This window comes from Choloepus didactylus, chromosome 21 (assembly GCF_015220235.1).
Source record: "Choloepus didactylus isolate mChoDid1 chromosome 21, mChoDid1.pri, whole genome shotgun sequence".
Classification (NCBI taxonomy): Eukaryota; Metazoa; Chordata; class Mammalia; order Pilosa; family Megalonychidae; genus Choloepus; species Choloepus didactylus.
In genome coordinates this window covers 48,129,543-48,147,116 of record NC_051327.1, presented here as the reverse complement: position 1 = coordinate 48,147,116, position 17,574 = coordinate 48,129,543, and the positions used below count along the sequence as shown (strand labels likewise).

Here is a 17,574-nt window from a genome sequence, read left to right as displayed (position 1 = left end):
CTATGCTGCTTGCCCTAAATTATATGGCCCCAGTCACAACACAACCACAGGTCCACCTCAGAACAGACTGAAGAAAGGTGAGATGAATGTGTGTGTCTGCAGGGGTGGGGGTGTAGGGGGTGGCTGGGGTGGAGAATGGGGTGAGTTTGATCTCAACTACTTTCTTCTTCAGTGGCCCACCAACACTAAGAACAGCAATAATCCTTCTGGGGTCCCAAATTAAATCCTCTCTTCCTGGTATGAAAGTTTAATCAAAGGACTGTTGACAGCTAAGTTGATCCCAGAACCAGTTTGCCCTTGTTTACCAATACCTGATGAAAAGGTTTTCTTTATGTCAGAAATGCCAGCAACTGACCACCAATCATTTTTGACATGGCCTACATACCATGCCAACAAGTTCTCATGGACATATAAGAAGTAGAGAATACTACAACTGGAAAGGATTTTAAAGATTGCTTAGCCCAACACTTGTTTTACAAAGGAGGAAACAGAGACTCACTCACACAAATAGTAGGAGTTGCTAAAATCAAAATGATTTTGACAAAGATGGCCACAGAACCTAAACCCGCTGCGCCTCCCAGTCCAGAACCCTTTCCACTATGGGGAGTTTCAAAGTTATGAAGGCTCCATGAGGCTAAAGGAGTCAATTTTGAAGGGATGGAAAGGGGGAAGTGCTGGGAAACAGAGAGGGACAACTAGACTTTTTAAACTTCTGTAAGTGCTTCACCTAAAAATGTTCTTCCAAATTCTCACTTACTTATAATTAATTCTACTTCAGGAGTAGGCAGGAAATGTTTTGTTCTTCATCAAAGAAACTGGTTTCCAGCTGGGTGAAGACATAGCTCTTCCTCACCTCAGGACCGTGGTCCTCTGTGTCATGTTCCTTTGTTTCTTCTCACAGGCCCTGCCACTGACCCAACCAAGGAATGAATTCCTTTAGACCCTATCCTTCCTGATCTCTTCCATCTCCAAAGGATTTCCCTGGCTCCCTCTTAAGAGAGCCACAGATAGTTACCAGAACTGTCTTCAGCTTGGAGTGAAGGCAAGTGTATCAGAGAAGAAGCTAAGAAAATGTGCCTCGCCTCATTTCCTACCACTCCTGGCTCAATGGCCTCCTTGCCATTCCTCAGGGTCTTTGGACTTGCTCTTCTCCTGGCCTAAACACGCTGCCCCTAGACACCCCACATGACTCACTCCATCACTTCAGATGTCTGCTCCTCAGAAAAGCCGCCCATGACCATCCCATCTAGATAACACCTCTTACCTGGCTTTAGTTTTCTTTATAATTTTCTTTATAATTCTTATAAACTTATAATACATATAAACTATCTGAAGGCATTTATTTTCTTAGTGTTTACTGATGGTCTCTCCCTCTAGATTATAAGCGCCACAAAGGCAGGACTTCGTTCTGTTCATTACTATATCCCCACCATATGCTTAGCAATTAGCACACGGCTGGTGCTCAGCAAACAGTTTACTGAAAAAATGCATCCATCTCCTTTGATGCATCATTTCACTAAGTGTATAGATAAATAAATCACTATACAAAACTAGACAAATTTGAATGAAGGATTTCTGTGCCACTTTTAGAGGTAATCTGAGAGAAGAAATAAGGATGCTGATTTTTTTTTAATTGCTGCATCATTCTAATTCTTTGTAGAGAAAGCAGGCATAACATCAAAAGCTGGTATTATTCTGGAAAATCCTGAATTGACACTATAACCAATTTTCAAAAACATTATTTCTATAAACTGTAAATAATACCTATTCCTTGCATGACCAAAGACTGCTACAAGAACATGAAAATGTTTCCATCTTAATCACAGGATTCAAGTGAGCATCTCCCTCTTGGCTTTTAGGTCCGACCTACTCCTTATGACTTCCAAATCCTGAACTTTAGTCAGACCTCTTTCCTGACCCCGAGACATTTCCCAAAGTCTCACTAGATATCACACAGTAGGCACACACAAATCTTAAATCCCTTTTCTGCCAAACTGAATTCACCATCTTCTGCCCAAACCCACTTCCCCTTCCTTCAGCCCTGGGTTGGTAAATGGCACCAAAACTCACCTCTGCTATTTAAGCTAAAAACTTGGGAGTCATTCTAGATTCTTCCCTCCATTTACCCCTACCATCTAGCCACTGACCAACGCCTCTAGAATCTCTCTGCTCGCCTCCATCCACCAGGTGGGTCTCTGCTTGGCTCACATCCTCCTCCTCTCACTCAGACTGCAACAACAACCTTGCTGATCTCCTTCCCCCTAGCCTCACTCCTCTGCAATCCAGACTCCACACTGCTGAACAGTTGTCATTCCAACATAAAAAATGCAGTTATGTTTTCACCCTTCTCAAAACTTTTCATTAGCTCCCAAAGAAGGACTATAAACTAACTTTTAAACCCCTCCAAGTCTGGCCCCTGCCTACCAGTCCAGCATCTTACTCTGCCACTCCTCCATCCATCACCTCATCACCAACAATACTGAAACTACTTCAGCTCCTTGAGCCTTAATGCTAACCACCACTGCATCCTGCATATATTTCCACTACAGTAATTATTTTATCATTGGATAATTACTGTCTATATAGCTATCTCCTCACTAAACTATGAAACTTTTGAAGGCCTCATCCTTGTACCACCAACACCTGGTACAACACCTAACAGGCTTTCAAGCACTTGGTGAACAAAATTTTACAAGAGGCTAACTAAGCAATTAGTTTTGTTCCTTTTTTTCCTCTTTCTCCAATGTACAAAGGTATAAACATGTCAAGAATAAAAGTTTAAGTGAATGAGATAATCGATCCTACAATGACCTCGCTACTACAGTTCCAACATGCTAATCTTAAAATTACTCTTCAAGAGAAGAAAATAATTGCTTCCAAACAATGTACACGATACCCAAGTTTCCTGGGTTTGTTTTCAAAGTCTCCTTAGGTATATTCTTACCTGTAAAATGTTAGTAAAAAAGTCATGGTAGAACATGGGCCAATCTTGACGGCCAATATCAACAATAACTTTGCAGAGCTTGTTCCGGATAAAATAAGGTAAGGTTTTATGGTGAGCCAAAAGGAGTTTGGGCAGGCAGCTACGGATTTCCATCTTATCCTGAGAGGGGACCCCAAGCCACATTTTATTGATCAAATTCTGAAAAACAAAGATACATCTTTTAAGTTAGCAACCTATACAGAAAAATAACTGGTTTTCATCCAATGGTTAGGCCATATAACCTCAATAAACAAGAAACCCTGCTTTAAACAAGTTTGGAGTACTCTGGCAATAAAAATACTCAAATCCTGTGATAGAACAATCCCATTACTCAGATGATCTGCTAAATAAATAATTGAAGAGAAACAAAAAGCTGTATGTTGCAAAAACTTTTTATTATACCATTTTCACTAATGGCCACCAAAAAGTAATGCCAGAAACAACCTTACTGTCAGAAAATAGGAGAATGGTTTGGTGAACAATGGTGCAACCACTTGGGAGGCTATAATATAAAGCAAGTGAAAAAAAAGCAGAACGCAAAATGGCATTAGCACTCTGATTATAATTAGGTTAAAACAAAACAAAACAAAAAAAAGCTATGCACAGTAAGACAAAGACTGGAAGAGAGTTGACAGAAATGAAAATTTTTGTGGTTGAGATAGAGGCATTATGGGTATCATCCCTCCTTCCAAAATGTTTTTAATTATCTTTCTCTTTTAACTGATAACAGGGATGGAAAAGTCACATGTTACCATGAAGAACCCACTTAAAAACCCTAAAAACAACCATCATCTTACCCTTTTGGTGTCAAAAATGTAAAGATGCCCTCAAACACCTGCCATCTTGATAAAGGGAGTACGTGGGAAGACATCCCTGAGCTGAGTTACCACTGTTTCCCAGCCATCTGCTCATTCAAAGCTAGAGTCTAGTGCCAACAACATGGCAAAGTGAATACAAAATACTTAATGGAAGAATATACAATTGTCTGGCAACTTACCTCAAAAACTGTTAAACTGTACATCATTACATAGTCATTCCTAGTGCTGGAGAGAAAATACAGGCAGAATCTCCAGGCTCCTATTTGCTGGGCAAAGTTATTAAGAAGCTCCTCTGGAAAAGTTAAATAGCAACAAAAGAAGGCTATGAAAATACACAAAATTAATATGGGGCTTTGTTATTTCCCCCCTCCCCCCCTTAAAAACACATCTCTCCATGTAAGGTAAATGCTATCAAAATCAACCACAAGGCTCAGCCAATTCTTTGAGACAGAAGGGACAAATTATACAGTATTTTTCTGACTGAGAGTATGGATTTAGAAGGGACCATGAACACTGACAGTGTTTTTAGCCATCAAAAAGCCAACAACCTCTCTTACGGACATTTTTTTAGACAGAGAAACTTTCGTTGTTAAAAGTTCTTACTGAACACCTAATGTGTGGACAGAGTTAAAAGAGTACCATTTCACCTTCTTAAAATGAAGGCTAGACATTCTGAAACCAGAACTCTGGAGCAGACACCAGCTACGTGCCTTCCCAGCTAACAGAGGTTGTCCAGATGCCATTGGCCATCCTCCATGAAGGTACCCAATTGTTGATGACTTACCTTGGACACTTTATGGCCTTAAGACTATAACTTTGTAAACAAATAAACCCCCTTTATAAAAGCCAAAAAAAAAAAAAAATGAAGGCTCGAGAAGCATAAAAAGACAAGGTTAAAACTAACCTTATAAAGACTGGACAGGAGAAAAATGCAAGAGATTCAAGAATACTAACTGTCTTCATTTGAGTGTGGTTTTGCTTCTATATACCATAAAGAAACATGTGTTAAATAAGAGTAGCAATCAAATGGAAGTTTTCAGAAGCAACCTTGTCTACTCATCAAATCAGTCAGAAATGGTTTTCCTTCCGGCATCAGCCAGAATCTAAAAGGCAGCTAGCATTAACAGTCTGTCACCATGTTTCTGGACATGCACCTCAGGCACCTTGACCTGTTGCACTGGTCATGAAATATTAGACAAAAAGGGTAAAAATACAAAGGCAACAACCCTGAGAGACTCTAAGAAACTCTTGGAAAAGCAAGATGTACAGAATCCCTTTCTAGTCTGAAGTCACTGCTTAGCTAGCTCCTTACAACTTAGGCCAAATACAACAAGGCAGCCTCAATAAAAGTTCCGTAAAAAGAAACTGATGGCCTGTCCTTATAATTAAGTAAAAGTTTCTACGAATCCCAGAGGTGAAACCAAGCCAGAGAGAACGAGCTCTGGCTGGAAATGAGGAACTTTGGGCTCTGTTCTAGACTCCACCACTAATGCACAGCCCCAACCAAGTCATTCCTTTTGGATGTTTCAGTTTTCTCCACTATTAAAATGACCAGATTGTCTCTTGAGGTTCCCTGCTAATAGCTCTATCAGCACTAATAGCTCAGCTTTGGCTGGAAGGAAGAGGGTGGGAGTTAGAGCTCTTTTAAGAAAAGGCCTCCCTCCTTTCTCTCACCTAGAAAAGCCTTTAGTATAACCTAGGACATCAAAAAAGAAGCACGAAATAGTTCCAGTCCACACACTGAAATTCAGCTACAAAGACTAGGTACAAAGAGAACTGAACTAAGACACATCCACTGTATAGAACCAAACCCCCGGATTCCCCTTAGCCTGCATTTAAATTAGACATTTGTAGCCTCTGGTTATTTAAAGCTGTTTTAAAATTAGTTTAGAATATGAACATGTTCAGACGGTTCCATTTTTAATTCATGAACACACAAGGTGAGCAATATTTGTTCTGCAAACCAAACCTAAGAGAAAAACCAAAAGCATCTCAATTACAAGCTAAAAACAGGACTTACAAGAAATTAAACGTGTTGGAATGTAGCAGACTGATACAAGGGAAAGATCCTCCACCTCCTTTGCTAAAAATCACTTCTGGTATCTTTACTATAAGTATAAAGTATTTGGGTAGCATAAAACTAAGGAGGATTTCACTCTGGGGGGCGAGAGGAAGGTCAGACCAACTGAGTAGTGAGAGCAAATCTAGCGAAGTGTGCAAGGTGGATCTTCTAATCAGATGCCTAATCATCTGTTGGTCTCAGCTTCTGGCAACTATCTTTTGTTTACAAATGCTCTAGTTCTATATTGTGTACTCTTCCAGAAAAGAAAGACATGAAGGGGATAAGCCCAAAAGGGATCACCACCAGGTTTAAAATAAAAAGAGATAAGTTAGCATCTACCAGGAGCTGTTGATGTGATACTTAAGGGAGTCAGGGAAAAATGGGCTATGGTCAAAAGACTACTGGCCACCCAGAAATCTGAACCCCAATGGATTTTTGGACAAAGGTGGAACTGGCCATAACATCTAACTGGCCAACGTAATTTAGAGAAACCAAATGGAACTGAGAAATGGGCTTCAGGGTCCCAGAGCTACAGAAAAAGACTTCCAATGAAGTGGAAGCAATGAATAAAGGTCAGTACATAGCAGTCAGACACCTGAGGCAACAACAACCTTTAGGTTTGGACAGAGAAAAACATGTTTCATTCTTAAGTACAGGGGTAAGGGAAGACTCAGATTAAAAAAAAAAAAAAAAAAAGACCACAGTGCAGAATGTCCCTGAGGCACAGATCTAACACACACACACTTTCTAGTTCACCGTATGCTTTGGTGAATATTGTTTGTGTGAATGAATATAAGATTCTTAAGTAAGTTCTAGAAGGTACTAAAGATGCCAGAAGACCTGAAGTCATTAAACTTACATCTCTCAGTTTTCTGAAGGCTTTCTTCATCAAAACTTGTAGAATGGGCAAGATAAAAATAGATAAAAGGAAAAAGAAGCCAGAAGCCCCCAAAAGTTAATAGCAGTTAAAGGAACTCTGGGGCACTAGATAAGATTCAAATCAGACTTTTACATACCTAAAACATATTCATTTTGATACTTCTTATAAAAGTTCACCAACAACGTTGTAACTAAGAACAAACGGGGGGGGGGGTGTCTCATACTTGGCCAAAGGAAAGAAAATCCCATCCCTATGCCTCTCTTAGCTAGGTTTGCAGACCTCACCAGCTACCAACCAGCAGAACCAGAGCGCACAGAGCAAGAAGTGAAGAGGGAAACAAGCAGGCTTGACCAGCCAAACCTGCCAACTCCTTCCTCCCACTGGGGCCTTCTCATAACAAATGACTTTATAACTCAACACTTCACTTACCTATCTCACGTTTTCTTTCATTGGTCGTACAATCATGGAAAAACTCTGTCATCAGACTTTCCAAAGCCCTGAGGGAGGCTTCTTCAGATGCCTAACAAAGGAATTTGAAATAAATCAATAAACTCATCTTCAGTTCTACAGTTCCTCAGTTCCTTCCAAGTCTTAGTCAACAGCAATAGCAATATACTTCCTCAAAACATCTTGGTTCAACATTCGTCAAATACATGATATAAAGCTGAAAAACTGCAGGAAATTTACCCATTGGCTTGAAACCCAAAGTTCTGGTATATGCTATAAAATCCACGCTAATGATGATTTCCAATTACTTATGCTAATGAAAAGAGAGGAAATTCAAAATTCAATTCTGGAAACATGTCGAAAGCAAATTAACAGTCCCTGACTCTGCTTGAACAGGCAGAGTGAAGAGATTCAGGGAGAAGGCTGGGGCTCTTTATAGACTATCTGCCCTCAATACATTTCTCCTTGTCTGATTAATTAGTCATATTTTGATTCAAAGCATTTGTTGTCAAACTACTGAATGGATTCTTGGGGAACTGGAGAGGAGGCACAAGGGATGGGGGGTAGGGGGTTAGTCTTGCAGGAACAGCCAACAAAGATGAAGGTGCAACTGAGAGCCAAGCCAAACAGGGGCTCAAAATTAGACAGCCCCTCCAAACCACCGACACACAAAGAGAACCAGACGCTCAACAGAATTACTCAGGTTGACAATGACAGGAGACAGGGCCCAAGGCCCCCAACACTCATCCTTCCCCCCTCTTCCACATGGGCTCCAAGACACATGCTTCCTCTTTCTCACTTAAGTAGGGGGACGTCAGTTGAAGCAGTGAACTTGAGTCAACTCTCCATCATACAACCCATGTACAAAAAGGAAACCACTCCCAGACCATTTCTGAATCTTCACTGCCATCAATCTACCCCAGAGATAATCTAGAGCCAACAGCAGTTCTGATTTTTTTAATTATCTCTTAATTCCTTTCTTCCTACTTACCCCCAACCCTCCTCTTTCCTACATCCTCTCCAGTACACTCAGAGTAAGAGCTGATTATATTTTTAACCACTTTAAAAACTGAATTTTAAAATAACAAACCCACACTCAGATATGTTACATATCAAATTATAAAACATTAGAGGCCTCCCCCATGGTACTTTACTTTTTTGGAGACTGAGGAACTAAAGCTTCTTCTGCCATCTCTGTGGATATACCAGCATTTCTTAGAACTTCCTGCACAAGTCCATCTACATCAACTAGCATATGCAAGTACACTGTTCAACACATGTGGGCCAAGTTCAAGCTGAGTCAGGCACAGATGGCCCTCGCATACGGCGATCAGAATATGCCAGCCATGCAATGACAACTGAACTCTGACATGCTGAGTGATGAATTATGGTACTATAGTTTTAGTATTTGAGAGTTTGAGGGACTTTCTTGTCTGAATCTTATATATTTCTTGTCTGATAAATATTAGCCTTCTCTACTCCTTTTTTAAACCTCTTCATCAGTTTAGTTGAAAAATATCCTTAGATCTCAAGCCAAGCTGTTTTATTAAAACTATCTACACAATTTTTTTCAAATGCTGAAATAAATTGGAATATGTGCTAAATAAAATAAGATTGCAACTGTCTTTTTTTGCCCTGCTTCAAACTTATGTTCATCAAAACAGCTTCACTTTTCTCACCAACTGACTTTACAAGTAAATGTTATAAACAAACTTCTAAGACGATTTTTTATAAATAAAAGAATACTCTGTTTTATAAATCATGATTGGTGTGCTATTTCATTTGAAAAAAAGGATTTGCTGTTTTGGAAAAAAAAAAGAAGAGTGTGTGGAAAGATTTAGAAGAACCAGTATCAAGGAAAACAGTGTATGTTAAACTTACCGGCAAAAAAATTGGTAACATAAATCAAGAAATATTTTAATTAAAATCAGCTATTTTGTTAAAATAAACCAATAGTTCTTCTGAAGCCAAAATGGGTTCCTGAAAGCTATCTTCAAAGCACACCTGCTTCATAAACTTTTCTTAAGACGAATCATTTTTTAGTAGATCCTGGGAAAAAACTGAGCCCATCACATTCAGGCAAAGTGATCACGCCAACCACCAAGGTTATTTCATACTAGTTCTTGAAGCAGAGTTTTCTGAACTTGTCCATTACCAGTCATGCCTTAAAGGCTGCTACAGCAAGTTCCTGGCAATCTCCCAAAGGAATTCAACTCTATCCCCATTCCCAGTCCCACTGCCACCCCCACATACTGCCCCAATCCAAGAAGCCAAGATTCCTGCAGAAGGTGGAAAGACAAAAATACCCACAAGAATCACAGTATGGAAACTTCCATCAAATGATGGTTCTGTGAAAAAGGAAAACTTCAAAACCTAATCCAGTGGCATCACCAAATGCTTCTCAATGAAAACAAATAATGCATTGTTTGCACTTTCAATCACTTCTGTAATTTAAATACGAGGCTCAAAAGAGGCAATCATGTAAACTGTAAGGAATTATCTCAGTCATAGCTTTGGCTGCTATCATTTTTATTTGGTCTTAAATAACAAATGAAAAGAGACCAAAGCAAAACAGAAGTGGTCACGCCTACTTTGAAACTAGAAACTCACGTCCACAGGCTTAAGGGCTTTTCCCAAACCTCTCCAGTGGGGCTTTTTCAACTAGATTTAAAAATGAAACTGCATAAGTTTACAGGGGAAGAAAAGAAAGCGGAGACTTTAGCAAGGTCATACAATCAGAAGAGACACAGAAAGACATAAAGTTTGTGTTCAAGACGTCCAAATGATTGAAGGATATTGGAGAATCCCTTCCTTTTGGCAGGAAGGCCACAGGAACTTCTGCTACCTGTTTCAAGCAAGTGGTAAAGCCAGAATCCAGACTGCAGTGCTTAAGGAATTAATGGGAAGTGAAGAAGTGATAATATTCAGGGCAGAATATACTTTCAACTAATGAAAGGGACAAAGAACATAAAACAAAAACCAAGGGCAATGGCTTTATGTAAACTTTGTCTCCTGCACTGGACTGACTAGTTTAGGAAGAACACTCAGGATTCAGTTACACCTGACTAATTCCCATCTTGTGCTTGAGATTTAAACCCCAGATCTTGAAGAACTGAGGAAAGATAAAATTACCTTAAAATCAGGTAAGATACATTCAAACACAAAAATTTCAGTTGGATTGTAGATTAAAAAAATGTGTAAGATAAAATAATAAAGCGCCCAGAAAACAATATAGAAGAATACCTTCATGATTTTGGGGGTAGGGAAAAATTTCTTAAACAGGGCACAATAAGCACTAAACATAAAGGAAAAGATTGATAAATAAGAGTGTCCATTACATGGCACAATAAAGACAGTGTAAAAGAAAGCCACAAAATAAGAAGATATCTGCAATACAGATATCCAACAGACAACTCATATCAAAGTATAAAATAACTCCTACAAACCAATTTAAAAAAAAAGGTGACAATGTTTTTGACAGGCCAACAGTTACTTACAAAAGAGGGTATACAAAAGATCTTTTATAAATATACAAAATAGATGCTCAACCTCATTAGTCATCAGAGAAATGCAAATTAAAAACGAAGAAGTGCTACACATCTACCAGAATGGTTAAAATTTAAAAGACTGACAGTAGTAACAAGCGGTCAGGAGGTCAAGCAACTGGAACTTGCTTATACTGCTGGTGGGAGTTTAAACTGGTATAACCACTTTGGAAAACTGTTTGGCAGCTGAACATATGCATACATTATGATGCTGCAATTCTACTCCTAGATATAAAACCCAACAGAAAGTTGTACAGTATACCAAAAGAAATGTAAACAAATGTTCATAACACCATTATCCATAATATCCAAAACATGGAAAGAATCCAAATGTACATCACCAGAGGAACAGATAAATAAATAGTGGCTTATTCATACCCTAGAATACTATAAGATAATAAGAATGAATGAATATTACTACATGGAACAACACGGATGAAACCTACAAACACAATGCAGCCAGAACACATCCTTCAAGGTTCATTTTACATAAACTTTAAAAGCAAGCAGAATTGATCTATGATGTCTGGTTACCTTTGGAGAGAAGGGATTCTGAGGTGCTGGTTTTATTAACATTCTATTTCTTGATCTGTTTGGTAGGTACCCAAGGATGATCACTTTACCTTATGATTTCTGCACTTTTCTGTAAGTGTTCTACACTTCAATTAAAAAAAACTTAATGTCATACATATTTTTTAAAAATTAGGTTGGTATTTTCAGATTCTGAGTTTAGAAAATGTAGTTTTCATCTTCTTGCACAACATTTCAGGGCAGTTTGGGGACCTGCAACAAGTCGACAGGTAAGTCTGACCATGAAGTCTCTAGATTCCTAGGAACCATAATTTATTTGACCTGTCAGGGTGGCACACAAGGTATTACAACCCCATAAGCCTATGTTCCCCCAAGAATTAGTTGATTTACCTTAACAGCAAATGGCCTATAGACTTAAAATTAAAATCCTCCGGCAGGATGATAAATTAAGCTTGGCTCAGAATAGACTCTTGGGGAGCCATGTATATATCTAAAACAAACCAAAGTTTTCTGTTACAAAAACATTTAAAATCTGCAAAGTTTGAGGAGTTTTCAGCTTTGCCTGTCTTAACTTTGTTATCCACTCCTTTTACTGCTCTGCTCATGGATTCAGCAGTTCAGAGACCAAGAACCTGCAATACTGACTCATGTATTAAGTCAGCCAAGACCCATAATCACTTAATAAAAACTTGAAAGAAGGGAGAGGGTAAACAATTTGAAATCATCCTTGACTTCCCCATATCCCCTGTCCCTCAAACAGTGTTATCGGGTCTGCCGATTCTTGCTTTTCACTATTTCTGGGCTTTGTACCTTTTCCCTCACCATGACTTCCTCCAGGCCCTAATCACCTCAGACCTAGATTACAATCTTTTACATGGTCTCCTTGTTTCCAATTCCAATCCAATCTGTATTTAACCACCAGATAAATTCTCCTAAATATATATTTTCTGCCCCAAATTATTCTAAACCTATCTCTAAAGAGACTTTAAATCTGGACCAATTGAGAAACTTAGCTATTCATTGAACAAATGAATTCAACATTCACTAAGTAACTGATACTGTATTTAAGGCCCTGTGATCCAAATTGAGACTATCCCACCTTCAAAGAATTGGGGGGTGGGGGGTGTCACGGACATGACAGACCTGTGAATAAAAAATTAGACTAGAATGGTTATATCCTACGGGAGTGGCATGTATATAAAGGGCTTCAGGAGCCCAAAAGGAATACTAACTATGCCTGAGGTAGACATGGAAAGCTTCAAGGAGGTGATAATACATTTTGGATTTTGAAGAATGCGAGAAGTTTACAGGGAGGTAAAGAAGAAGGAAAGTATGCCTGACTCACTCATTACTCACCACAGGAAGCCTTCACTCCAGTCTGAACACTCAGGCTTCATAAGCAAATGTCTATTCCTTTCCTGCATTTGCTCCTGCATCTGCAAGTCACAGCTTCAACCTTCATGAAATATCTTACAAAGTTTACAGCATAGATCCCTTCTTTGTTTCCATCTTTTGTCTCTGCCTTGTATTCAGTATCAGAGTTTTGCCCACAGCATAGTTCTCAGGTCATTTCAGAATGACAGAAGATCTGGCATCAAGTTCCCTGGGTTCAAATACGAATGTGCCTCAACCTTGGCTAGTTATTTAATGTGCCACCTTTCCTGTGCACAACTGGGGACAGTAAGAATGCCAACCACATTGGGTTGTTCTGAGGATTAAATAATGTAGACAAAGTACTTAGTAAACACAATGCCAAGCATAAAGAGCTGGAAGTCCTAACCATAACTGTTAATACTTCATATACATGAACTGTGTCCCCCTAACCGGAACGTAAGCTAACTGGAAAGAGACTGCCTAATAGGATTGTATTTTCTATAACATCCAGCATGGACTGGTGCTCAAATATTTCACAGACTAAATTCAGGAGAATAAAAGGAAGTATTGGTATCACTTTCAGTTTTTCAGGAATAATGGTAACCCCTCCAAATTTAAAGTACATGTGAATAAGCTTAAATTTCCCCCTTTAAGGGTTCTGATCATACTGACCTTTGCTCACAGACTCAATGAATCTGTTTTGAAAAATAGGAGACCGCTAACAATTTACCCAAAAGGAATTGAGACTGAAGGGGGATAATATGGTGCCTTTGTCCCCTAAGGGAATGCACCCAGAAGATGGTTTTCTCAAACCCTGATTAAATCTATAACTTATACTCTATGGCCTCTAAACCAACTCTCCTATACAGCATAACCTTTTCACAAATTGATGGGGGAGGGGGGAGATGGCTACCTTTAAAGAAGTTTGTATCTTTTTGCCACCTTTTCCAGGAGCCTATGTTGTATATTCTATTATGAAGTGAATCATACGGGCCTCTTGTATTCAAGTTCATGGCCTCCTTGATATGAAACCCAAACGAAAATAAAAACTACAGTCCCAGAGTCCCATTTGACTATTCCTGCTGCAATTTTACTCTTCTATTTACTTGTGTACAAAGGAGGTTTCTGAGAAAATTGATTCTATACTAGCTGCTTTAAAAGCATGCAAAACATACCTGGTATATTACAACAGATGCCATTAGCAAAGAAATGCAACTTCACATACCCTTCCCCTAAAAGCTAAAAGGATTATCATGGATGCCTAATCGCTCATAAGAATACTCATTCTTCCCTACACCCTTCACCCCTGCAAGGAAAACAAAGAGAAAAAATCTCTTTGGCCTTTAGGCCTGCATAGAAGTATAAAATGAAACACTAAGTTTAAAATAACACACGATGTGAATCATTGTGACACCTACCTATCCCCCTCTCATTCAACTCAAAAAGCCAGAGAACAAGAAAGCGCATGGAGGAAGCCCAGGCAGGAGAACGATATTCAGAATAAGTCACTAATATTTTGTGTATCAACCTGCAGACACTCCCCTTTTAAAGAACCAAAATAAAAATAAACACATCACATTGAAATAGAAATCTCACTTTATTTTTCTAGAGACAAAATGATGAAACCAGTTGAACCTTCAAAGTCTTCCCTCAAAAGTGCAGTCACTGAAACCCAGAAACATCTCGCTCAAAGACTCACAGGCAGCAAGTGGCAAACCAGGTCTCCCACAACAATCCCCTGTACACCCAGGTTGAGGTCATCTCCCTTAGCCTTTCTGAAAGAGGGGTAGGAACAAGACTAAACAGAAGGGAGATCGGGGTACAAATATAAATTGATGTAATTAACTCTAAAAATGATGTGCAAAAGTTGCAAGGAAAAAAAGTCTTCTATTGAAGCAAAGAAACAGAGTCACACCACGTTAACAGGAAAGTAAGGCTGGGGCAGACAGACATATTTACCACAATTCCTTTACCATGTGTCTAGAACTATTAAAATTATTCACTTGCCTCAGAAGCGTTCTTTGTTGTCTTGTTTAAACCTGAACAGTATCTTCCCTTTAATAACTATAAACATAACTTTGCACAACCTCTCCATGCAGATACTTACTCTTTGATTAAAACACATACTTTGGCACCATCTAAACAAAATTTTACTCATTAAAAAGCAGAACATTTCCCTAGTATTTCTTGGATTTGCACAAAGTACCTAGTCAGATTATCTGTCTCTTCCATGAACAAAAGGGATATGATTACCACTGAGGACCATGAGTTAGACAGAAGCAGGGTGACTGCCAGGTGGCTGGGACAGAAAGCTCAAAGGGTCCCACAGTGGTAGCCATAAGGTCAAGACAGCAGGTTCTGTTCCCATAGGGACCAATGAGAGGAAAGATCTTGTACACAAAGGACAGCCCTTTTAATGCTAAGAAAACCTATCCATGTACTCTTCGACAATACATTTTTTTTAAAAAAAGAATTACCAATTTAGCTACCACTGCACAAGTATGCTGGTCTCAAAAATTTAAAACAACAAATCAAAAGACCAAAGAATCATGGCAAGTAAATGCAAAACCTGATCACAGACTGATCTATGATCCTGTACTGGAGGGGAAAAGAATGCTATAAAGGACACAGTTGAGTCAACTGACAAAATTGGAATAGGGATGGTAGATAAATGTACTGTATCAATGTTAAATTGACTGAAGCTGATAACTGCACTAAGTTTATGTAAGAGAATATCCCTATTAGGAAATACACTATGGCAACTTATTCTCAAAGAGTTCAGAAAAAAATACTATGTGTGCATGTGTGTGTAAATACACATGCAGAGATAGAACATACAAATAAAGCAAACAAGGCAAAATATTAACAATAGGTAAGTTTGGGTAAAGGGTACAGGAGTGTTCTTTGTACTACTTATTCCTTGCAATGTTTTGTTTTGTTTTGTTTTGTTTATCTTATCTACTGGATTGGTATTCTCCACCCCATTCCTCTATGCTCTAAGCTAACTGGGCAAATGGAAAACAGAGAGTGAGAAAAAGATTACTTAACTCTCTCAGATGTCAGGTTTATTTTCACTCACTGTTTTTGAAAAAAGCTGTTAAACAGCCTAGACATTAAAAATTTTGCATATGCTGGCTGGGTAACAACCATATCCCACCAGGAGCTAAAATATGTATACTTTATATTTGTATTTATTTATAGTTCAGTAAGAAGACTTTAATTAGAGAGCCAAAAGAGAATAAAAATAGTTATTCTGTAAGAAACAGTCTAAAATAAGTGAGAATATGGTAACATACCCAAGAATAGGCTCCCTCTTCACAATCCCATCTGCTTCTCTTTCCCAGGTACATATTCTAGGAGGAGGGATGTTTATATCTGCATGCCCAGTCAAACAAAAGACACTTACTGAGCACATTAAGGCAAGGCATGCTATCCAGAAATCCTAAAGTGAGAATCACAGAATCTTAAGACAGAAATAAACAGACCCTACAGGAAAGCAAGTCTAACCTCATTTTACCGATGAAGAAAATGAAGCTCAGAGAGAGTATCTTGCTCCAAGTCAGCAAGTTACTGGTCAAGTCACCAAACAGGGCCCCAGAGCCCTTGCCCATGAGAGTTCCTCTACTCCTTGAAGAAGCAAAGATTTCTGCTCCAAAGACTGTAAGAATGACCAATGAGTGATATTACCTTGCATCAGGTGAAATCAGGTAATGAGTGTGCAGTAGATGGACCAGTATAAAATCATGCTGCAAATGTAAAATTAAATCACAAATAACATTACAGCTCGTATGTAAATTTCATTTCAGCTGCTGTCATCACTTGTACTGTTAAAGAGCAAGTATCTTTTGTAAAACCCATACCACTTTCCTATTGACTTATTCCCAGACAGGAGTGGCATGTTAAGTAACATTTAAAATAACGTGTTTCATTTTGGCAAAAATCTCCAGACTATATAACAGCCTATTGGGATTTGGGGATGCATAATTACTTCCTTTCTCCCCTACAGGTTCTATCCAGTTGCTCTCTAGTCCCAAGGAACAGAGTTTGGATCAAAGTATAATATGCTCCTTTTTACAAAGTTGCAATGCCTCTTCCTTCCCACCCAGGCCTAGGAGAAAAGTTGGGCCTACCCACAACAGGAAGGCAGAAAGCAGCAGAGTATAAGCAGGTGAGACTCCAGCACATAACTAGGTAGTACTCTGATGCAGCACCCTCTCACCTGGTGATGTGGACCAATGCTGTTAGGCTCTCCCCTATCCACCAATCAGATAAATCAGTCCTATGTAGAAGGAAAACATGATAGACAGGAACCAAATGTACGCACTCCAGTACTGCTCCCATTGAGGTACAGATAACCACCCCTTGAATGTGGGCCAAGCCAAGAATGAGGGGACACAGAAAGGGTACCCGCTAACACAAGCAATGAGAACACTAATAGGCTTCATGGGAAACAGAGAGTACACAGCAACAGTATAAAAGGCAAAAAAAATACCAGGTTAGAGTCAGTCCTGGCTCCACTGAGTACAGTCTGTGTAACTCCGGGCAAATTCTGTAAGCTCTTGGCACATCCTTGGTATTAAATGCAATCAGGTGTATATGTCATTGATTAAAAAGTATATGCAAGTGTTGGCCAATACATCCCTCCCTCACTACAAGTTTCTCTTACTCAAATTTCAGGTGTGGATTTGCTTTTGTAAAGGCAAAGTCCTCTAAATTGTCACCATCTTGCCCCTCAGAATATAGCCAGCACTACCTTAATACTTTGATTCTTAATTCACCATCATTCACATTCCTCCAAGAACCTTAAGGTATCACCACCAATTACCAAAGGGTAATGTGTACCGCACACAGTATGAACAATCATGTCCAGGAGAACAGCTGCTGGGGATTGTGGATGGCATTATGCAGGAAGTGTGACTGGAGCTTCACAAGCA

The 17,574-nt window shown here is 39.1% G+C and overlaps 1 protein-coding gene across 4 annotated transcripts in view; it reads right to left on the bottom strand.

Annotated features, from left to right (window-relative positions):
- Positions 1 to 17,574, bottom strand: part of XPO6 (exportin 6) — a 131,602-nt gene that overhangs the window by 89,506 nt on the left and 24,522 nt on the right. For 2 of the 4 annotated variants that reach the window (XM_037814490.1, XM_037814491.1), the window contains exons 2-4: positions 7,173 to 7,263; positions 3,981 to 4,093; positions 2,945 to 3,142 (exon numbers count right to left, since the gene is read on the bottom strand). In XM_037814490.1, the coding sequence (XP_037670418.1) occupies positions 2,945 to 3,142; positions 3,981 to 4,093; positions 7,173 to 7,263 (402 nt within the window). Of the gene's footprint in view, positions 1 to 2,944; positions 3,143 to 3,980; positions 4,094 to 7,172; positions 7,264 to 17,574 lie in introns of those variants that run through there. The other 2 variants (XM_037814492.1, XM_037814493.1) reach the window with 2 other exon arrangements.